The following is a 25,000-nucleotide window of genomic DNA, read 5'->3' as shown; positions in this document are numbered from 1 at the left end:
ATTAGTTTAATATTTTGTAGTATTCCATAAAATAATTAATTGTTGAAAAAATGCATGACAGTTTAACAACACTCTTAACAAATTAAGGGGAAGATGGAGACTTTAATTCATTATCAACAATTATTATATGGAAATGTTAAGTTTATTTCCGTAATAAATGTAATATGTATTAATAGATATATTGCTGTATACATGTAATTAGAGATGTCTGAAAATGGCTTTTTTGCAGATATTCCGATATTGTCCAACTCTTAATTACCAATACCGATATATACAGTCGTGGAATGAACACATTATTATGCCTAATTTTGTTGTGATGCCCCGTTGGATGCGTTAAACCAGAGGTGTCAAACTCAAATACAGAGTGGGCCAAAATTTAAAAATGAACAAAGCCGCGGGCCAAAGTTGAACAAATTAACCTTTTAATAGGCGACTTGTCCAGGGTGTACCCCGCCTTCCGCCCGATTGTAGCTGAAATAGGTGCCAGCGCCCCCCGCGACCCCGAACGGGAAGAAGCGGCAGAAAATGGATGGCTGGATAGGGACCCAAACAAGTTTTGCATTGAATATTAAACAAGCAAGGCTTATATAACTTTATAGTCACATGCAAAATCGAGTTTCAAATTATAATAATAATGATTAAAAAATATCAATGGCATATCAAATAAAATTTTAATAAAAATTGGGGAGGGCGGGGTTTGGTGGTAGCGGGGATGTATATTGTAGCGTCCCGGAAGAGTTAATGCTGCAAGGGGTTTTGGGTATTTCTTCTGTTGTGTTTATGTTGTGCTACGGTGCGCATATTTGTAAAAATGTTAAAGTTGTTTATACGGCCACCCTCAGTGTGACCCGTATGGCTGTTGATCAAGTATGGCTTGCATTCACTTGTGTGTGTTAAAGCCCCATTTATTATGTGACTGGGCCGGCATGTTGTTTGTATGGCGGAAAAGCGGACGTGACGACAGGCTGTAGAGGACGCTAAAAGTAGTGCCTTCAAGGCACGCCCCCAATATTGTTGTCCGGGTGGAAATCGGGAGAAATTCGGAAGAATGGTTGCCCAGGGAGATATTTGGGAGGGGCACTGAACTTTAGGAGTCTCCCGGGAAAATCGTGAGGGTTGGCAAGTAGAGTATCAGTGGTGAATGCAGTGTTACAGAGGCATCGCCGCTGTATAATTCCGGCGGGCCAGCTCTAATCTTAATTTGATATTACCTCAAGGGCCAAATGAATTTACACGGCGGGCCAAATTTGGCCCGCGGGCCAGAGTTTGACACCCATGCGTTAAACAATGTAACAAGGTTTTCCAAAATAAATCAACTCAAGTTATGGAAAAAAAATGCCAACATGGCACTGCCATATTTATTATTGAAGTCACAAAGTGCATTATTTTTTTTAACATGCCTCAAAACAGTAGCTTGGAATGTGGGACATGCTCTCCCTGAGAGAGCATGAGGAGGTTGAGGTGGGCGGGGTTGGGGGTGGCGTGATTGAGGTTGGGGGGGGGTGTAGCTCGGGTGTATATTGAAGCATCCCGGAAGAGTTAGTGCTGCAAGGGGTTCTGGGTATTTGTTCTGTTGTGTTACGGTGCGGCTGTTCTCACGAAATGGGTTTGTCATTTTTGTTTGGTGTGGGTTCACAGTGTGGCGCATATTTGTAACAGTGTTAAAGTTGTTTGTACGGCCACCCTCAATGTGACCTGTATGGCTGTTGTATGCATTTATCGGCCGATAATACTGTCAGTCCGATATTATCAGACATCTTTACATGTAATGGGTAATATTTATATTAATTAAAAAAAATATTCACATAAATTCCACCTTGATTTTTTTTGTTCTTCTAGACTACCCAAACTCTACTTGTGTGAGTTCTGCTTGCGGTACATGAAGAGCCGCAGCATCCTCTACCAACACATGAAGAAGTGCAACTGGTTCCATCCTCCTGCTAATGAGATTTACAGGAAAGAAGATGTCTCCGTGTTTGAGGTAAACTCCTGGAATTAATTGACAATCCGCATTAGAAAGGGGAATGCAACTAAATCTCTTTGTCGATTAATTGAGAACATCAGTGATCCATTTGTCGATGTATTTCCATACTGACTCCAGCCGGTGATGGCAAACTTCTGTTTTCGTGCCAGTGTGGTGTTAAGCGGAGTAATGCGACCTGCAGGAGGTCTTCATGATTGTAGCTAAAATTAATACAGACGACATGTTCATGTTTTTGGAAAACACTGTAAATGTAATCCACCAGCAGTTTCCAAAAGCAGTCAGTTCTAATTGATTATTATGCCCATACTTAATTAGCATTTTAAAGGATGATGGATGACCTTGCTATAGAAAGACACACCACAATCAGCATTATTAGGTCTTTAAACGTATTTGCTTTTTATTCTGTCCTGCTTAAAGTAATTAATCCTCTGCCTGCGCAGATTCCAAAATGTCCAACAACTCGCCCTTGATCCATTAATCAATGTTTAGAACATCCAGGCTATATCATTTGCACCAGGACAGATATACGTAAACCGCTTACATACACAAGTAATTACATCTAAATCTCTTTTAGTGCCATTAATCTCCATTAAGACTTGTGCTTTTAATACATTTTTTCTGATAACGCATGATACTAACGTGCATGGTATGGCCCTAAATTATTATATTTTGGGTTTTGTTATACTACACCACTATTTACATTTGATGAAAATGTTTTTGGCATGTATTCCATTAACTTAATTTAAAAATGTGGTGTTAAGTATTTCTGATTCGGTTTTATGTAAGTCATGTTGGAAATTGTTCATGCAGTAATAATAATAAAAATTGATTTTATTTGTAAAAAGCACTTTACAATAAGCAAACAACCTCAAAATGCTACAGTGTATTAAAAAAAAATAATAAAATATAAAACTAGAACAACCTAATGGCTAGAACTAGTATGCATATATCTATAAAAAGGCTTTTTTTTTTAAAAAGAAGGGTTTTTACGCCTTTTTTAAAAGCATCCACAGTCTGAGGTGCCCTCAGGTGGTCAGGGAGAGCGTTCCACAGACTGGGAGCAGCGGAGCAGAAAGCCTGGTCTCCCATAGTTCGTAGCTTTGTATATTTGAGTGAATAACTTTGCAAGCCACATGGACCACATATGTATTTCTTTGATTCATATCTAAGAGTGTATATAGACAAACTCTACCAGGTCTATAAAGGTTTTTCTTGATTATCCACTCTGTCTTATCACTCAGTCTGTCATTTTGTTGTACTCATGTTAGTTCTTGTATTAACCATTTTGCAAGGTTGATGGGAACGTGAGCACAATCTACTGCCAGAACCTGTGCCTGTTAGCCAAGCTGTTCCTCGACCACAAGACCCTCTACTACGATGTGGAGCCCTTCCTGTTTTATGTCCTCACCCAGAACGACAGCAAAGGTTGCCACCTTGTTGGCTATTTTTCCAAGGTATCAATCTTTCAATTCCTTTATTGTCATTGTCATAACAACACTCAAGTCATACATGTCAACGAGATTGTGTTTGAGCTCTGTCTAGCGGCACAGAAACTACCATATTTTTTGGTTTATAAATCACAGTTTTTTTCATAGTTTGGCCAGGTGTGCGATTTATATTCTGGAGTGACTTATGTGTGAAATGATTTACACATTACTGTAAAATATCAAGTATTATTTATCTAAATGTAAAATTTGCGTGGGCGGGTCATGGCAGAAGTGCATTATGAAAAAAAAAAGATGCTACCTGCTACTACTTCCATACCTATGAAAATTTCTAATTTCAACATTAGCGGCTGAAATGGGTAGTAACGCGCTACATTTACTCCGTTACGTCGACTTGAGTAACTTTTGGGTTAAATTGTACTTCTAAGAGTAGTTTTAATGCAACATACTTTTACTTTTACTTGAGTATATTTATAGAGAAGAAATGCTACTTTTGCTCCGCTCCATTTATTTACATTCAGCTTCCTACTCGCTACTGATTTTTATCGATCTGTTAATGCACGCTCTGTTTGTTTTGATTTGTCAGACAGACCTTCCAAGTAGGATCACATGATTGCGTTTCACCAATCAAATGCAGTCACCGGTGACGTTTGACTCTGTTTCACCAATCAAATGCAGTCACCGGTGACGTTTGACTCTGTTTCACCAATCAAATGCAGTCACCGGTGACGTTTGACTCTGTTTCACCAATCAAATGCAGTCACTGGTGACGTTTGACTCTGTTTCACCAATCAAATGCAGTCACCGGCGACGTTTGACTCAGTTTCACAAATCAAACAGAGCCAGGCAGTCACATGATTAACTGCACACTTTTAAAAAAATTTTTTTATAAACCTCTATTTATACATTTCAACATTTAGAAACAGTTGAAAATAATAATCAAAGTAAGTACAAAAACAGTATAAATACCGTACAACACAGCTCCAGGGTGTTGTAAATTCAAAGTAACTAAAATAGAATGCAAAAAAATATATATATATATATATATATATATATATATAAAATAAACAAAGTGCAAAGCCATATGCTCACTCAATTACAGTAAATAACTTAAATTTGGAACACAGCATCATCGTTTTCACAGCTTTTTGGTTGTTAGAGTGTTTTAATGTAGAGTTCTAAATATTTTTTAAAGGCACAAAAAACAGGTCGGGTATTGAGAAACTTACATTTATGAATATAAAACTTAGCCAATAGTATCATGAGCTTGCAAAGGTAAAATTCATTTTCAAAATTGTTTTCAATACAGTGTAAAACCAAATACATATTATTTAATATATATTATTGTTTTAGTTGCTTAAGAGATATTCCTGGCTCTGAATTTGTTCATTGCTATTTTTATGTTTTTGTGCATTACTTGTTGCCGTCATTAAAGGAACAGGTTACTCATCAGTTACTCAGTACTTGAGTAGTTTTTCAGTTTTGGGTGACTACTCCTTACTTTTACTTGGGTAATACATCTCTAAAGTAACAGTACTCTTACTTGAGTACAATTTCTGGGTACTCTACCCACCGCTGATTAGCGGTAACTTATAAAAACTGAGAAGGGCTGAACAAAAATGGCACGGATAAGGAAATCACATACTGCAGGTTACAAGCTGGAAGTACTGAAATATGCAGTAGAAAACGACAATCGAGCATCAGAAAGAAAGTTTGGCGTAAGCGAGAAACTTGTAAGGGATTGGCGAAAAGCGGAGGCTACTCTTACTGAAATGAAGGAAACTAATAAAGCTAATCGCGGGCTAAAAGCTAGGGGGCCACAGCTGGAGGAACGAATTCACAAATGGGTGCTTGAGCAAGGTGCTGCTGGGAGAGGCTTGTCAACCGTACAGTTGCGTCTCCACGCCCAGGTAGTTGCCAAGGAGATGAATAGAAATGACTTTGTGGGAGGACCTTCTTGGTGTTACATCTTCATGCAATGCAGTTGCCTCTCTATCAGAGCAAGGACAACAATGTCCCCAAAAATGTTAGCAGACTTCCAATCCAGGGGAGACAGTTTCCGCGAGATCATTGAAAAGCATTTATTCAGCCTGTTGTTCACTATTCTTGATATATTTTAAATTGCCATTCAAATGTCTATTCTTCGTGTTGGATTTTATCTAGTAAATTTCCCCAAAAAATGCGACTTGTGCTCTAGTGCAGGGGTCTCAAACTCAACTCACCTGGGGGCCACTGTATGCAGAATCTGGGTGAGGCTGGGCCGCGAGAAAAGAAAATATTGTAGCGTCCCGGAAGGGTTCTGGGTATTTTTTTCTGTCGTGTTTATGTTGTGTTACGGTGCGAATGTTTTCCCGAATTGTGTTTGTCATTCTTGTTTGGTGTGGGTTCGAAGTGTGGCGCATATTTGTAACAGTTTTAAAGTTATTATACGGCCGCCCTCAGTGTGACCTGTATGGCTGTTGACCAAGTATGCTTTGCATTAACTTGTGTGTGTGATAAGCCGTAGGTATTGTGTGACTGGGCCGGCACGCAAAGGCAGTGCTTTTAAGGTTTATTGGCGCCCTGTACTTCTCCCTACATCCGTGTACCACTCCGTACAGCGGCGTTTTAAAAAGTCATACATTTTACTTTTTGAAACTGATACCGATAATTTCCGATATTACATTTTAAAGCATTTATCGGCCGATAGTATCGGCAGTTCGACATTATCGGACTTTACAAATAACGGTTTGAATTGGTCTAGATTATCGGGGACTGTTATTACTGATGGACAGGTGTCGCAGTGTGAAATCCTCGTCTCCATGGCAACATCCACTCATTCGCCGCTTTCCCACTAATGCAGGGGTAGGCAACCCAGAACATTGAAAGAGCCATTTTGGAGCTGAATAACACAACACTGTCAAGCGCCATTGATATAAAACTCGCGGGCCACACTAACATTAGACTTTCATTTTAAGGTGGAGGCCGCGAAATGGCCCGCGAAATGGGCCGCGTGTCTGAGACCCCTGCTCTATTGCGACTTATATATGTTTTTCCCTTCTTTATTATGCATTTTCGGCAGGCGCGACTTATAATCCGAAAAATACGGTACTTTAAGGTACGGGTTCACCAGAATTTTCATTAGCATTGTAAAGAAAATCATGATAAGAGAGGGTTGGGGGGAGGTGGGAACAGTCAGATGTCTGAAGAGTGTTACGTCAATCTTGCAGTAATGCAATGTCCAAGGCACAATTATTGAGGTGGTGAAGAGTGAGGTATTAAGATGGACAGGGCCAGTAAAGGGGCAGGCTGGTTCATTTAGCAGTCTCGGAGCCTGGGGAGGCAGACTGTAAGACATTCTGGTGGTCCTGACGCAAATCGATTTATACCTTCTTCTAAAGGGTAGCAGGTTAGGACTTTCCCTTCAGTACATTTAGTAAGGTCCACACTGCCAGTTTGGTCTTAATTTATTCTGCCGTTGTGTGTTTTAAAACTATAGCTGGGCGATAAGTCTTGAAAATAAAATCCTGTGTTGAGTTTGTCAGGGTAGTGTTGCTGCTAAAGGTGAAAGAAGGGCTCAGGTAAATAACTGTTGGGGTGCTTTCACCAAAACATGAGCGCAGGAGTGTCCACAAATAGGGCTTTCATTTCTTTTTAACACAACTTTAGCTTAATCACTGCATGAGATGGACATGCATGTTGCAGGCAGCAGTCAATGTTTACTTATATAGCCCTAAATCACTAGTGTCTCAAAGGGCTGCACAAACCACTACGACATCCTCGGTGGGCCCACACAAGGGCAAGGAAAACTCACACCCAGTGGGACGTCGGTGACAATGATGACTATGAGAACCTTGGAGAGGAGGAAAGCAATGGATGTCGAGCGGGTCTAACATGATACTGTGAAAGTTCAATCTATAATGGATCCAACACAGTCGCGAGAGGCCAGTCCAAAGCGGATCCAACACAGCAGCGAGAGTCCCGTTCACAGCGGAGCCAGCAGGAAACCATCCCAAGCGGAGGCGGATCAGCAGCGTAGAGATGTCCCCAGCCGCCGATACACAGGCAAGCAGTACATGGCCACCGGATCGGACCGGACCCCCTCCACAAGGGAGACTGGGACATAGGAAAAAAAGAAAAGAAACTGCAGATCAACTGGTCTAAAAAGGGAGTCTATTTAAAGGCTAGAGTATACAAATGAGTTTCAAGGTGAGACTTAAATGCTTCTACTGAGGTAGCATCTCGAACTGTTACCGGGAGGGTATTCCAGAGTACTGGAGCCCGAACGGAAAACGCTCTATAGCCCGCAGACTTTTTTTGGGCTTTGGGAATTGCATAAAGTGCAACCTGATCTGCATTCAGCGGAAACAAACATCAGTTAAAAGTGAGAAACAGCTCTAAGTTGGCTTAAGTACTCATTCACCTTTTGAAATATTCAAATATCCTAACGATGACCATTTTATATTGATTTGATTTCAGAAAAAAAATGGTCTCAAAATACAAAGCCTTAAAGGATAACCCCCATTTAGTATTTTTAAAAGAAATTGTTTTTAATGGTGGAATTTTGAGCTGCTGTTTTCCAAAGTCTCAGAAAAAAACATTTGGAAACTCTTCCTTGTTTGCAGCTAGACTGTTAGTGTGAGCGTGTCACTCGCGATGCACTTTGAACCTTATTGTGCTCGCTCATAAACTCTGATTATTTTATTATTATTTTTTTGTCATGTCTAGCTTCTCAGGCCAATCATATAGTTGATGTAGATGCCCATATCGGCTGTTCAGATTTATTTTACAAAAGAGAGGTGGTGCCTTATTTTTATTTGACTTTATTAAATGTATTTATATTATCATTTGGTGCAACCGGCCCGGAGAAGGAGGGATAGAAAGAGGGGAAAAAAAAGAACACAGAGAGGGAAATTGTGGGGACAAGAGAGGGATAAGACAGAGAGACAAAAACAACAACAGCAAACACAACAATAACAACAAACTGATTATTTAATAAAATACAGTGGAAGGCATTTGTCAGTCTCATTTAGTTGTGGGGGAAATTATCGTTTTTTGAATGCATCGCAATTCGGAAATGGAGGATTATAAAGTCGATTAGTAAACGTCAATCGATATTCGATTTATTTATTGTAAATAAAGTTATGCAGAAAGTTCTAAAAAGTCACTTCACTGAGAGATCGGACCAACTCTTTTATTTTAGGGCACTTATGCTCCAGTTTTGAACACCCTTCCATTAATTTAATAAATGTGGGAATTAATTTAACTTTATCTTATTGCGAATGGGGCTTCACGGTGGCAGAGGGGTTAGTGCGTCTGCCTCACAATACGAAGGTCCTGCAGTCCTGGGTTCAAATCCAGGCTCGGGATCTTTCTGTGTGGAGTTTGCATGTTCTCCCCGTGAATGCGTGGGTTCCCTCCGGGTACTCCGGCTTCCTCCCACTTCCAAAGACATGCACCTGGGGATAGGTTGATTGGCAACACTAAATTGGCCCTAGTGTGTGAATGTGAGTGTGAATGTTGTCTGTCTATCTGTGTTGGCCCTGCGATGAGGTGGCGACTTGTCCAGGGTGTACCCCGCCTTCCGCCCGATTGTAGCTGAGATAGGCGCCAGCGCCCCCCGCGACCCCGAAAGGGAATAAGCGGTAGAAAATGGATGGATGGGATGGATTATTGCGAATGCAGTTTTTTTAAAGTTGCAAGTGATAAACGCTTAAAGAAATGTAAAACTGCATCAATATACATAAATTAAAGATGCATCAATAAGTGTTTAATGGAATCTTAGCTCCTGAATCGTAATCATAATCGAATTGTGAGGTCCCACCTCTAGTTTTGTTTATGTCAACCACCTGACCGTGTTCTTTTTATTATTGAGTTGTCCTCATTTAGGTCGCCAGAATAAAGAAAAGGATGTCAACATACTGCTGTAGGTTAAAAAATCCTTTGTTGCCCATTCTCATTATATCTCTCAAAATACGGTAAATGTGTAAATAATGGCCTACTAATGGGGCTTTCATTGACTGTTTCCATGCACTAAATTAGTCTGATTTCTCAAATAGTTAATTATGTTGTATTTCCGTACCGACATATGAAGTTCCAGTGTCCATGCACACACTCTTAATGTCATTCAGCGTGTATTTCCTGTACACTGGCGGGGGCGCTTATTTCCATTTCAATCAATCAATCAATGTTTACTTATATAGCCCTAAATCACTAGTGTCTCAAAGGGCTGCACAAACCACCACGACATCCTCGGTAGGCCCACATAAGGGCAAGGAAAACTCACACCCAGTGGGACGTCGGTGACAATGATGACTATGAGAACCTTGGAGAGGAGGAAAGCAATGGATGTCGAGCGGGTCTAACATGATACTGTGAAAGTTCAATCCACAATGGATCCAACACAGTCGCGAGAGTCCAGTCCAAAGCGGATCCAACACAGCAGCGAGAGTCCCGTTCACAGCGGAGCCATCAGTAAACCATCCCAAGCGGAGGCGGATCAGCAGCGCAGAGATGTCCCCAGCCGATACACAGGCAAGCAGTACATGGCCACCGGATCGGACCGGACCCCCTTCACAAGGGAGAGTGGGACATAGAAGAAAAAGAAAACAAACGGCAGATCAACTGGTCTGAAAAGGGAGTCTATTTAAAGGCTAGAGTATACAAATGAGTTTTAAGGTGAGACTTAAATGCTTCTACTGAGGTGGCGTCTCGAACTGTTACCGGGAGGGCATTCCAGAGTACTGGAGCCCGAACGGAAAACGCTCTATAGCCCGCAGACTTTTTTTGGCCTTTGGGAATCACTAATAAGCCGGAGTCCTTTGAACGCAGATTTCTTGCCGGGACATATGGTACAATACAATCGGCAAGATAGGATGGAGCTAGACCGTGTAGTATTTTATACGTAAGTAGTAAAACCTTAAAGTCACATCTTAAGTGCACAGGAAGCCAGTGCAGGTGAGCCAGTACAGGCGTAATGTGATCAAACTTTCTTGTTCTTGTCAAAAGTCTAGCAGCCGCATTTTGTACCAACTGTAATCTTTTAATGCTAGACATGGGGAGACCCGAAAATAATACGTTACAGTAATCGAGGCGAGACGTAACAAACGCATGGATAATGATCTCGGCGTCTTTAGTGGACAAAATGGAGCGAATTTTAGCGATATTACGGAGATGAAAGAAGGCCGTTTTAGTAACGCTTTTAATGTGTGACTCAAAGGAGAGAGTTGGGTCAAAGATAATACCCAGATTCTTTACCGTGTCGCTTTGTTTAATTAATTGGTTGTCAAATGTTAGAGTTGTATTATTAAATAGAGTTCGGTGTCTAGAAGGACCAATAATCAGCATTTCCGTTTTTTGGGATAAATGTATTTCTTTTGCGATTGACCTGTGACATCACATTAAAACAAAGCATCGTGGCTCCTTACTGCTGTAATATTGGCATTGATTACAAGTATTACTTCTCTAATAGCTGAGCTAATGTTAAATAGCAAACAGCATCAAGAAATTATCTAAATTTAAAGTTTAGCCGGTCCAAAGCGAATAAAGACTGACAGGAGAAAGATTGTTTTGAAATAGATTTTTAGACAGAGAATCATGGAAACACACATTTCGAATGTCTGAGTTCATTTAAAATATGGGTGTCAAACTCTGGCCCGCCGTGTAATTTCATTTTTGCCCTTCTAGCAATATCAAATTAACATTAGAGCTGGCCCGTCAATATTATACAGGAGCGGTATCGCTGTAACCCCACTAATACTCATACTTGCCAACCCTCTAAATTTTCCCGGGAGACTCACAAATTTCAGTGCCCTTCCTGAAAATCTCCAGGGGGCAACTATTCTCCCGAATTTCTCCCGATTTCCACCCGGACAACGATATTGGGTGCGTGCCTTAAAGGCACTGCCTTAAACGTCCTCTACAACCCTTTGTCACGCCCGCTTTTCCTACATAGAAACAGCGTGCCGGCTCAGTCACATTATATATGCGGCTTATACACGTACTGACAAGTGAATGCAAAGCATACTTGGTCAACAGCCATGCAGGTCACACTGAAGGTGGCAGTATAAACAACTTTAACACTGTTAAAAATATGCGCCACACTGTGAACCCACACCAAACAAGAATGACAAACACATTTTTATGTCTAATACCACATGAAAGTCGTTGGTTTTCGGCATCTTATTTGTCCAGCTTCCATATTCGTTTTTATACACTTTACAAGAAATACATTGGCGGCAAACTCCGAAGTTTGCTAGCTTGTTTGCGCTGGCTTTCGGAGACTCTTATTTTGTTGGCGCGATGGAGCGGCACTTTTATTGTGAAGACAGGAACTGTGCGATCAGTCTTTAGGCTTTTGACGGGAAGTACGGTTGAAAAAAAAAAAAGTGTATTTTTTCCTTTACACTTTTGATTGATTGATTGAAACTTTTATTAGTAGATTGCACAGTACAGTACGTATTTCGAACAATTGACCACTAAATGGTAACACCCCAATAAGTTTTTCAACTTTTTTTAAGTCGGATTCGACATGTGACGGTCACGTGACCGCCTGGCTCTGTTTGATTGGTTCAACGTCACCAGTGACTACATGTGATTGGTGAAACGCAGGCATGCGTAGCTCCTACGGGACGGCGTGGCGCAGTGGTAGACTGGCCGTGCACAACCCGAGGGTCCCTGGTTCAATCCCCACCTAGTACCAACCTCGTCATGTCCGTTGTGTCCTGAGCAAGACACTTCACCCTTGCTCCTGATGGGTGCTGGTTAGCGCCTTGCATGGCAGCTCCCTCCATCAGTGTGTGAATGTGTGTGTGAATGGGTAAATGTGGAAGTAGTGTCTAAGCGCTTTGAGTACCTTGAAGGTAGAAAAGCGCTATACAAGTACAACCCATTTATCATTTATTTATTTACATTTCTGGAGAACATCCGCACCGTAACACAACATAAACACAACAGAACAAATACCCAGAACCCCTTGCAACACTAACTCTTCCTGTTCTCTACAATGACTGTATTATGCTGATAGTATTTATTTCTACCATGAATTGATTAACGTGGACCCCGACTTAAACAAGTTGAAAAACTTATTGGGGTGTTACCATTTAGTGGTCAATTGTACGGAATATGTACTGAACTGTGCAATCTACTAATAAAAGTTTCAATCAATCAATCAATATACACCTCCCGCTACCACCAAACCCCACCCAGCTCAGGTTGCCTCAACTCAAATCCTGAGCCCCGACATTAATGAACTAGCATCCAAGAAAAGATGCCTGGTATCTGGCTTGGACACATCAGATTAGATCAGTGTGTCTCAAACAGAGCAGTAAAAAGGCCTGAATGGTTGATTTATTGATTTTATTTTCGAATGTATTAGCCTGTGGAAAAAGTTTATTTTGATATTTATCTCAGAAGCCTGCAAATAGAAAATAGGCATTCAATTTTTATTAAAATTGTATTTTATATGCCATTAATATTTTTTTATTATTATTATTTAAAACTCAATTTTGCCTGTCACTATAAAGTTATATAAGCCTTGCTTGTTAGATAGTCAATGGAAAACTTGTTTGGGTCCCTATTAAAAGGTTAATTTGTTCAAAGCTTTGTTCAGTTTTACATTTTGGCCCGCTCTGTATTTGGGTTCGACACCCCTGATTTAAAAGACTCTGTGGATTGATGGAAGGAGTTTTAAATCCAAAGGAAAATACCTTGCAGGAGAGGGTTGCTATTGTTCTGGACAAGCTTGCCAGTTGTGTGGAATACAGAGTTCTTGCTAATCAGTTCGGATTGCACAAATGCTGCCTGAAGAGGTTCATGTACTCTTTCTTCTTTGCCTTGCAATATACATTCTCTTCCATCTCACTCGTATTTGTTCTGCAGTCAGTTGTTCTTAAGTCAGCATTCTCCCTTTCCTTTGCTACCTTCTTAAATAAATCTTAGTTTCTTTTTTTTTTCTCCCATCGACACACTTCAAAATGTTTCATTCTTTTAATTTGTGAAGCAAATTAACAGTCTCCTCTTCGTTCCAGTTGTTTATGTTTTGATTGAATTGTATCTGCTTCGGGGTTATATCTCGCGTGTTGAGACTGCTGCATGCGCGATACGGAGGGTCCTCGCCGGCAGCGCACACCCTCTGGAGAGATCTGGGGCCGTATTTATCAAGCGTCTTCGAGTGCCATTTTACACTTAAGTCCTGAGAATTTGCAAAATTTAGTCCTACTCTCAAACTTAAGAATAAAAGCTATTTATCACTCCTACTCTCCACGATATTTAACAGACCTTCAGTAGGGATGCACCGAAATGAAAATTTGTGGCCGAAGCCGAATAAAATTTAAACGTTTGGCCAAAGGCCGAATACTGAATACCGAATAATGAATGCAGTTTTTCACAATTTTATTTTATATTGCATAAATAGCCTACAATACATTTTTAGACATGTTATTTAAATAAAGTATCATTTTATTGAATATTGACATTTTTGACCGGGATCTTCAGCTCTCGCTGGATCGGTTCGCAGCCGAGTGTGAAGCGACCGGAATGAGAATCAGCACCTCCAAGTCCGAGTCCATGGTTCTCGCCCGGAAAAGGGTGGAGTGCCATCTCCGGGTTGGGGAGGAGACACTGCCCCAACTGGAGGAGTTCAAGTACCTAGGAGTCTTGTTCACGAGTGAGGGAACAGTGGATGGTGAGATCGACAGGCGGATCGGTGCGGCGTCTTCAGTAATGCGGACGTTGTACCGATCCGTTGTGGTGAAGAAGGAGCTGAGCCGGAAGGCAAAGCTCTCAATTTACCGGTCGATCTACGTTCCCATCCTCACCTATGGTCATGAGCTTTGGGTCATGATCGAAAGGATAAGATCACGGGTACAAGCGGCCGAAATGAGTTTCCTCCGCCGTGTGGCGGGTCTCTCCCTTAGAGATAGGGTGAGAAGCTCTGCCATCCGGGAGGGACTCAAAGTAAAGCCGCTGCTCCTTCACATCGAGAGGAGCCAGATGAGGTGGTTCGGGCATCTGGTCAGGATGCCACCCGAACGCCTCCCTAGGGAGGTGTTTAGGGCACGTCCAGCTAGTAGGAGGCCACGGGGAAGACCCAGGACACGTCTCCCGGCTGGCCTGGGAACGCCTCGGGATCCCCCGAGAAGAGCTAGACGAAGTGGCTGGGGAGAGGGAAGTCTGGGTTTCCCTGCTTAGGCTGTTTCCCCCGCGACCCGACCTCGGATAAGCGGAAGATGATGGATGGATGGATTGACATTTTTTTTTAATATTCCAGTAGCCTTTGCTTTTCAAAAAAAGCACAAAGTTTTTCATTTATATTAAGCCTTAAAACAAAACATGCATTCCAAAAAAAAATAAAATGCATTAAAGTGGATAAACCCACAACAAATGAATTATTGTCCTTTTGGCAAAAAGTCTGCTTAGCCACTGTTGATAGACTAATAATGTAAACAGAAGGCTCAAGTAAATCTCAATTAAGTGTGTGCTTGTAACCTCATACACTTATACAGGTAGCCTACACAACAGGCTAATAATGTAAACAGCACACACACAATGTAAAGAGCACACATCAGAGAAATACTGTCTGCTCGGTATCGTGTAACGGGGCTCAATGTGCTCCATGAGTCTCCGAAAGCCAATGTCCTCCACAACACTAAACGGTCGATCATCCAAAGCCATAAACTCCATTACCTTCTTTGAAATTCCATTTGCTTTGGCACTGTCAGTCGCAAACTTATTCGTCCTCTCAAAGACGTCGGCCACGAGGCACCTCCTCGAGACAGTTTGGCTGAACATTCGTTTCAAACTGAAATTCTTTTGTCACTTTCCGACACATAAAAATATCTCCACACTGCTGACATTTTTCCGAAGGCGCCGGGTTACAACGTCACCGCGTCACTGCACGTTGGTTGATTGCGTCACCGCGTCAAAAAATTGCGTCACACGCCACTATTCGGCCTTGCATTTAACTCATTCCACCGAAGGCCGAATGTGGCTTTTTTTGCCATATTCGGCCGAATATATTCGGTTACCGATTAATCGGTGCATCCCTAGTCCTAAGTGGTTAAGAGTTGCCAGCGGGGGATGGCGCTGAGGCGAGAGAGACGTGCGCAAACGCTCAGGGAGCGGAAGGATATTTATATTTATAACAATATTCATAAAAATATTCAACAATATAAAACATATCAAAAATAGTTAAAATATTCCACAACTAGAAAATTCAGTTGGAAAATTTGAATGGACAGTTTTTGTATTGTGAGGCTTTTCAATCTAAGGTTGAATACTGACTTCTTCTAGGCACTGACATTTGAAGAGTTGAACGCACATGTTAAGTGCACCAATAAAGTGCACATTTTATGTGCACATACTGTATATAAGTGTGTAAAATAAGTGTAAATATATAATTGTGTACAATAAGTGTATTAATCAAGTGCACAAGTTATGTGTAAATACTAGGGGTGGGCAAATTAATGTGTTAATTATGAGTTAACTCATCAATCTATTAACGCCGACAATTATTTTATCGCACATTTGCGTATGTTGTTTACATGCTTTTATTTTGTTAACGCCTTTTCTTAACAAGATGGCGTGGCCCGGCGTCGAGGGACTCTTGGTAAAGATGCAACATTTGGCAAAAATACCGGACAATTCTGCAAATTTACGACCGCCAGACAATTCTGGATGTGGATAGATCGGGCCGTTTTGGACTGAATGACCCGTGCTTGCTAGACCGGCTAGCTAGCATGGGAATACTTTGCCGGCTACATCCAGCGGCCTGTGAAGCAGCGGAGTATATGTGTTGTCTGTCTATTTATGAATAATGCAGACCAGGAGTGTTGGCTGAGTTCTTAACGTTCACTTTCAGAGCGTGCATATCACAACATACAAGATGCCGTCATGGCGACACAAGCTATACCGGGCTACCGCGCATGCTCGTCACTCCTGTTGCATGCTGGGTAGGGTAGTTATTTTATTCCCTGGCTCATAACATCACAATATAGTACCATGTATATGATGCCTTCAGTTTATCAAAGCACCGAGCAAACAATCGGAAAATTTCCATCATATCAATTCCTAGATATGGTCATAATTATTTTAAGTGCACTACGCAGAATAAACACAACATTATTAATATTGCTACTACGGATAATTTGATCAAAAATTCCCTAAAACAGCCCACTACCTATAATATAGGTTTTTTAAAAATAATCTCCCTGATAAAAAAAATGTTTCTGCTGTTACCTCAGAAATTGCCTGTTCAGATGTTATGATTGTGGCTCAGAGATTTGTATGTAGATTATATTTATTTTCCATAACAAACAGGATAACTTAAATACCCTGGCAGTGGCAATGAGCTTAAATGTTTGTATTTACATTTTTTGAGTTGATTTTCATAAAATATGCTATTTAACTGCTACTGTTTAACAAGGACTGATTTGAATTGTGTTTGCACAACAAATGTTTTGGCGCTTTTGTTCATGTGGGAGAATATTCCAATAAAGGTGCACTACACACTACTTTTGAATTCATTATTGGGCTTTGCGTATACAATGCAGTTAATCGCGATTAATCAGAGAAATAGTGCGATTAACTTCGATTAAAATTTTTAATCTTTGCCCAGCCCTAGTAAATACATAAGTGTGTAAAATAAGTCCACCAACAAAGTGCACAAGTTACGTGCACTTATACAAATGTATAAAATAGGTGCACCAATAAAGTGCACAATTATGACTGTGTACAATGAGTGCATTAATAAATTGCAAAAGTCATGTGCACATGTATAAGTATGTAAAAAAAGTGCACAAGTTGTGTGCACATATATAAGTGTGTAAAATATATGCACACGTGTGCTCACATGAGCGACAAGTAAGTGCAAAAGTTGTGTGATCATATAGGAGTGCAAAATTAGTGCACAAGTCGTGCGCTCACATATAAATATGTAAAAAAAAAAAGTGCACAAATGAGTGCTAAACTCCTCTCTTGGAGATTTTTAGGATAAATTAGGAGCTCTTTGAGAGGATTCTCAGAATCTTTCATTTTGTTTTGTATTACTTTATAGTTTATTGTCCATTGTCCACTTAAATATTTCTAAGATATTTCTTTGTTCTTAGACAAGGGATTCCCTTCCGTGATTGGTCATTTCTATGGACACAGAAAGACGTCACCTAAAATTCCGTTTACGGCACATAGGAATGTCGTAATTCAGCTCTGAGTGTGACACTTAACATTCAGTCCTACACTTCGCTGGAAGTGTGAGTAAGACACTTGATAACTAACTTTTAAATGCAGCTTTCAGTGAAGAATTTCTTTACTCATAAGTCAACTCTTAGCAGACGTCTTAGGAGTAATTCTAAGAAGCTTGATAAATACGGCCCCTGGTTTCTAATTGCATAATTGAGGTGTGTTAGTCCGGTTTCTCTAACGCCAAACATCCGATTAAGGTGTTTCCATGGCTTGTAGGATGCTTCTTTAGAGCCAAACTATTTTAAAAATCTGTGCATGGAAACATAGTCACTGTAAGTAAGAGCTCAACCATAATATGGACTACTTTTATATTGTGTGGAACTGAGTTTGCGCACATTCAAACACTTTTGCAGGTCCTGGTACACTTTAAAATACATGTATAAATGCTGGATTTTTGTATCTTACTCCCCTGTTGCCCATTTGCGGAGTCATTATTTGCAGGTGTATCTATTTAAATGCCAGCACTCTGCCAACCAGAGCAGTTAGTGAGTTTATGCATTACCTTTAACACCCAGCTGTCTTCTCTTAGGCCTGGTCCGTAATGTGGCCATTATTATTCACTAATGGTCGTAAACGTGTCTTTTCTTTCCCCTTTTTAAGGAGAAGCACTGCCAACAGAAGTACAACGTATCATGCATCATGATTCTTCCACAGTACCAGCGAAGGGGCTATGGCCGCTTTCTTATTGATTTCAGTAAGAGTCACGAACACAAAACAATAAATTGTACTCTGTGTGTGTTATAAAAACATTACGCTTTTCTCATTGTGTTCGTATTTGCCATGTTTCCCACCTCCTCGCAGGCTACCTGCTATCTAAACGCGAAGGCCAGCCCGGATCACCAGAAAAGCCTCTGTCCGACCTCGGTAGGCTGTCCTACATGGCCTATTGGCGCAGTGAGGTCCTGGAATGCCTCGATAGGGTCCGTGACCGGCAGATCACCATTAGACAGCTCAGCAAGCTGACGGGGATCTGCCCGCAGGATATCACCACAACCCTGCACAGCCTCAACATGCTTGAGCAACGAGAGGACAGGTCAGTGCATAGAATGCCCAAGTACATACTTTTGAACTTAAAGGGGAACATTATCAGCAGACCTATGCAAGCGTCAATATATACCTTGATGGTGCAGAAAAAAGACCATCTATTTTTTTAACCGATTTCCGAACTCTAAATGGGTGAATTTTGGCGAATTAAACGCCTTTCTGTTTATCGCGCTAGAAGCGATGACGTCAGAATGTGACGTCGCCGAGGTAACACACCCGCCCTTTTCATTTTCAACACATTACAAACACCGGGTCTCAGCTCTGTTATTTTCCGTTTTTTTGACTATTTTTTGGAACCTTGGAGACATCATGCCTCGTCGGTGTGTTGTCGGAGGGTGTAACAACACTAACAGGGAGGGATTCAAGTTGCACCACTGGCCCGAAGATGCCAAAGTGTCTGCCGCCAGACCCCCATTGAATGTGCCAGAGTGTCTCCACATTTGACCGGCGATGCTAAGGCAGACATGGCACAGAGATGTATGGATAACCTGCAGATGCATTTGCAACGATAGTCAACGAAATCACAAAGGTGCGTTTTGTTGATTTTGACTGCCAGCTAATCGAAGCTAACATGCTACGCTAATCGATGCTGACATGCTATTTACCGGCGGTGCTAAAGCAGACATGGCCCAGAGATGTATGGATAACCTGTAGATGCATTTGCAACTATATTACGTTTCTTTCCACCCACATTTAATGCGAAAAAAACACTTACCAATCGACGGATTTAAGTTGCTCCAGTGTCACAAGATGCGAAAGTCCTGATCGTTAGCATCGCCGGTAAAATGTGCGGACCAAACGATCAGGACTTTCGCATCTTTTGACACTGGAGCAACTTAAATCCGTCGATTGGTAAGGGTTTTTTTCGCATTAAATGTGGGTGGAAGGAAACGTAATATAGTTGCAAATGCATCTACAGGTTATCCATACATCTCTGTGTCATGTCTGCTTTAGCACCGCTGGTAAATAGCATGTTAGCATCGATTAGATGGCAGTCAAAATCAACAAAACTCACCTTTTTGATTTCGTTGACTATCGTTGCAAATGCATCTGCAGGTTATCCATACAGCTCTGTGCCATGTCTGTCTTAGCATCGCCGGTCAAATGTGGAGACACTCTGGCACATTCAACAGGGGTCTGGCGGCAGACACTTTGGCATCTTGGGGCCAGTGGTGCAACTTGAATCCCTCCCTGTTAGTGTTGTTACACCCTCCGACAACACACCGTCGAGGCATGATGTCTCCAAGGTTCCAAAAAATAGTCAAAAAAACGGAAAATAACAGAGCTGAGACCCGGTGTTTGTAATGTGTTGAAAATGAAAATGGCGGGTGTGTTACCTCGGCGACGTCACATTCTGACGTCATCGCCTCCAGCTCGGTAAACAGAAAGGCGTTTAATTCGCCAAAATTCACCCATTTAGAGTTCAGAAATCGGTTAAAAAAATAGATGGTCTTTTTTCTGCACCATCAAGGTATATATTGACGCTTACATAGGTCTGGTGATAATGTTCCCCTTTAAGTGGAGGCTGAGAATGGGTGCAGGGATGGGGGACACAAGGTAAAATGTAATATGATGAACATGCATATAGAATTGTGATGATTTTATTTGCTCTGTTAGGACGGTCCTGGTGCGACGAGAGAAGCTGGTGTCAAACCACATGGCTCGTCTCAAAGCTCGACCTCGACAGCTCGAGGTCGACCCCGAGTGTCTTCGCTGGACCCCTGTCATCGTAACGAATACCGTGGTTTCTGATGGTGATGAAGATGAGGATGAGGAAGACGAAGAACAGAGGGAGGATAACCGCGAGGAGGTAATTTTTTTTTTTAACTTTTGTTTATTGGGTTTTAAGTCACGGGCTTCACGGTGGCAGAGGGGTTAGTGCGTCTGCCTCACAATACGAGGGTCCTGCAGTCCTGGGTTTAAATCCAGGCTCGGGATCTTTCTGTGTGGAGTTTGCATGTTCTCCCCGTGAAAGCGTGGGTTCCCTCCGGGTACTCCGGCTTCCTCCCACTTCCAAAGACATGCACCTGGGGATAGGTTGATTGGCGACACTAAATTGGCCCTAGTGTGTGAATGTTGTCTGTCTATCTGTGTTGGCCCTGCGATGGAGGTGGCGACTTGTCCAGGGTGTACGCCGCCTTCCGCCCGATTGTAGCTGAGATAGGCGCCAGCGCCCCCCGCGACCCCGAAAGGGAATAAGCGGTAGAAAATGGATGGATGGATGGGTTTTAAGTCACATCATTGAAAGGAACAGTCAAACCCCCAGCTACAACAAGTAACAAAAAAAAAAACTTCCGCTTGTCCCTCTCGGGTTCATGGGGGGGTGCTGGAGTCTATCCCAGCTGCACTCGGGCAAATGGACAAGTCACCACCTCATCACAGGGCCAACACAGATCGACATTCACACTCACTTTTACACACTAAGTTCAAAGTTAAAGTACCAATGATTGTCACACACACACACAGTGTGGTGAAATTATTCTCTGCATCCCTTGATCACCACCTTGGAGCTGAGGGGAGCAGTGGGCAGCAGCGGTGGCCGCGCCCCGGAATCATCCATCCATCCGTCCATCTTCTTCCGCTTATCCGAGGTCGGGTCGCGGGGGCAACAGCCTAAGCAGGGAAGCCCAGACTTGCCTCTCCCCAGCCACTTCGTCTAGCTCTTCCCGGGGGATCCCGAGGCGTTCCCAGGCCAGCCGGGAGACATAGTCTTCCCAACGTGTCCTGGGTCTTCCCCGTGGCCTCCTACCGGTTGGACGTGCCCTAAACACCTCCCTCGGGAGGCGTTCAGGTGGCATCCTGACCAGATGCCCGAACCACCTCATCTGGCTCCTCTCGGGAATCAATTTTTTTAAATTTTACCCCCAATTCCAACCTAGCACTATGCAAGAGGATGAGCCTGCAGAGGAACTGGTCGTAAACAAACCAGAGTTAAATAATTAATTGGTAACCCCACTGAAAATGCTGCATGACACACATTGATATAGTTCTAAAATGATTCTCTTCGAGTCCAGGAAGGCTTGTGGGTAGTTTTGGAAACCAGCTAATGGGGATGCTTAATAAAAAAGAAAAATCAATTTTGTGCAAATTTAAAGAAAATTAACAGTGTATGTTTTATTGCAATACTGTCAGTCTTATTTAGTTTTTATTTTTGGCTTGATGAAATTGTTCACACATTGCACAGCTTTTATGTTTCTCTCGATACACAGTGATGGGGCAGAGAGTAACTCGACCCTCTTGGATAGTATTTGCCTCAGTTTGTGTGGTTTGTTGAAGAAGCACAGGAATAATATGTGGACATTAACAGTCAGGTAGTTCAGTCGTTCTCAAATGGGGTTACGCGTACCCCATACTTGCCAACCTTGAGACCTCCGATTTCGGGAGGGGGGTGGGGGGGCGTGGTTAAGAGGGGAGGAGTATGTTTATAGCTGTTGTGTACTGCACTTTCTAAAAGCAGTAGATGTTATTGTCACATATGCATGATTGATTGATTGAAACTTTTATTCGTAGATTGCACAGTACATATTCCGTACAATTGACCACTAAATGGTAACACCGCAACAAGTTTTTCAACGTTAATCAATCTATGGTACAAATATATACTATCAGCATAATACAGTCATCACACAAGTTAATCATCATATTATATACATTGAATTATTTACAATCCGAGGGGTGGGATGAGGAGCTTTGGTTGATATCAGTACTTCAGTCATCAACAATTGCATCAACAGAGAAATGGACATTGAAACAGTGTAGGTCTTACTTAGTAGGATATGTACAGCCAGCAGAGAACATAGTGAGTTCACATAGCATAAGAACAAGTATATACATTAAAAATACATTTGATTATTTACATGAGGTTATTTACTAGGGATGCACCGAAATGAAAATTTGTGGCCGAAGCCAAAACCGAATAAAATTCGAGCGCTTGGCCGAAGGCCGAATACCAAATACCGAATAATAAATGCCGTTTTTCACAACTTTTTTATATTGCATAAATAGCCTAGAATAAATTTTTAGACATGTTTTTCAAATAAAGTAAATTTTTATTGAATATTGACATTTTTTAATATTCCAGTAGCTTTTGCGTTTAAAAAAAAAAAAAAAAAAGTTTTTCATTTATATTAGGCCTTCAAACAAAACATGCATTCCAAAAAAAAAAATAATGTGCATTAAAGTGGATAAACCCACAACAAATTAATTATTGTCCTTTTGGCAAAAGGACAATAATGTAAACAGAAGGCTGAAGTAAATCTCAATAAGTGTGTGCTTGTAACCTCATACACTTATACAGGTAGCCTACACAACAGGCTAATAATGTAAACAGAGGCCCCACTAAATCTCAATAAGTGTGTGCTTGTAACCTCATACACTTATACAGGTACACGACATATCCCAGGCCAGAACAGATTTGTCAATAACAGTACTTCAGCTTCAGAATAAAAAGAAGGAAACAAACTATGTATAAAACAATTTAAATTTAACACTGCACGTTGGTTGATTGCGTCACCGCGTCAAAAAATTGCGTCTTTGCGTCACAAGCCACTATTCGGCCTTGCTTTTAACTCATTCCACCGAAGGCCGAATATTGTTTTTTTTGCCATATTCGGTCGAATATATTCGGTTACCGATTAATCGGTGCATCCCTATTATTTACAATCCGGGGAGATGGGATGTGAATAGAGGAGGATGATTAGTAAAGGGTTGAAGTTGCCTGGAGGTGTTGTGGTGCATGTACAGTAGATGTAATGTAAGTTAGAATCAAAAAAATGGTGATAAATATCTGTTTAAAGTATGAAGCGCTGTCTGAAATGCATCAAAAACTGATGGATACTCTTTAAAATTTGTCCTTCACTATTAGGTCTTGACATTTGGTGTGTTTTTTTTTTTTTTTTAAATAGGTCAAGCCAAGTCACAAGCTTCCATCAATGTCTTGGCACGTGTTTCAAGCCAAGAAGCGAGAAGAGGAAGAGGAGGAAGAGGAAAGCAAGGGCTTTCTTGGGTTTCCAGTCAGCCAAAGTTCTCCAACATCACCTCCCATCTGTTCACCTGTCCCACAACCACCACGACCGCCCTTGTCGACAAATGGGGAGCGCAGACCCCGTGGCCGTCCACCCAAAAACTGGCCTTGGGGTAAAGGCGTGAAGGACTGCCTGCGAGTCGGACGCCCACCCAAGGTCCGCCCAACGGAGGAAGAGGACGAGGGCGATGAGAAGACGGAGGAAGGAAAACCGGAATCGTCTCCATGTCCCCCCTCACTTTTCTCATTGGATAGAAAAGCAGAGCCCGCAGACTTTCACACAATGGACATGGCCAGACACCCCGCCGTAACCCCCACTCGAAGAGGGCGCCCGCCAAGGAAAAAGAGAGGCCCCAAGCCTCGACAGATGGAGGAACACGGTGACGTGCCAACGCAGCTTCCTGGAGTTTCCAGGCTGAATGATTCTCCCCTCGTCAGGAAGAGTGGCTTTAGTGACAGCAGCGAAGAAGATGAGGAAGATGACGACGACGACGATGATGATGAGGATGGGGAGGGTAGGGCAAGCTCTCCACCCATTCTGACAAAGCCTGCTATGGGCCTCAAATGCAAGGTACACAACAAACTGCTTCTATTTATTCACATTATTTGTTAGGTGACAAATACATTTATTGTAGCCATTATGATTGTGTAGGTTAGGTTAGGTACTTCACTACTTCTGCATGAAACACACATAGGTGTCAAAGTATGGTGGACCCTGGGCTCTTGTAAAGGTGGGAGATTTTTTAGTCTGCCATGTAAACATGGAAGTTATAATAACATACATAAGGGATGTAACGGTATTATAAATACTGCGATATTTCAGTTCCAAAGTCCTGTCAATATTACCGTGACGTGTGACGGTATCAAAAGAGAACTTGGCGAGTGTAGTTTTCTTAGGTGTCTGTTAATAAACTACATCTCACAGAATTCCCTGAGCAGCACAGAAATGGCAAGATGCGTTTCCAAGGCAACACCGAGCCAGCCGGTCTGGTCGCACCTCACGGCGGGAAATCTAAAAAAAAATGTTAAACAGGAGAAATAAAAGTAAAATAAAAAGCTACTTGATACGTTCTTAATCCATACATTTATTTTTTAAATGGTTGACTGTCGATGTATAGAGGGGGAGCCTAAAGCCTATTCCAGCTGCACCCGGGCTAAAGGCAGGGCTGGAACAAGTTGCCACCCCAAACAGTCTCACAAAAAAGATTTTTCAGACCAGTGAAGCAAAATATCAGTTTAAATTGTAAATAATGTAAATAATTCAATGTACGTACTATGATGTTTAAC

The 25,000-nt window shown here is 41.7% G+C and overlaps 1 protein-coding gene across 2 annotated transcripts in view; it reads left to right on the top strand.

The window, feature by feature from the left end:
* Window positions 1-25,000, top strand: part of kat6a (K(lysine) acetyltransferase 6A) — a 114,183-nt gene that overhangs the window by 80,476 nt on the left and 8,707 nt on the right. For both annotated transcript variants that reach the window (XM_061907078.1, XM_061907076.1), the window contains exons 10-15: window positions 1,840-1,981; window positions 3,277-3,438; window positions 18,247-18,340; window positions 18,448-18,679; window positions 20,308-20,500; window positions 23,595-24,284. In XM_061907078.1, coding sequence (XP_061763062.1) covers window positions 1,840-1,981; window positions 3,277-3,438; window positions 18,247-18,340; window positions 18,448-18,679; window positions 20,308-20,500; window positions 23,595-24,284 — 1,513 coding nt within the window. The remainder of the gene's footprint in view (window positions 1-1,839; window positions 1,982-3,276; window positions 3,439-18,246; window positions 18,341-18,447; window positions 18,680-20,307; window positions 20,501-23,594; window positions 24,285-25,000) is intronic.

Source organism: Nerophis ophidion, linkage group LG07 (assembly GCF_033978795.1).
Source record: "Nerophis ophidion isolate RoL-2023_Sa linkage group LG07, RoL_Noph_v1.0, whole genome shotgun sequence".
NCBI lineage: Eukaryota > Metazoa > Chordata > Actinopteri > Syngnathiformes > Syngnathidae > Nerophis > Nerophis ophidion.
This window is presented reverse-complemented; position numbering and strand designations above follow the sequence as displayed.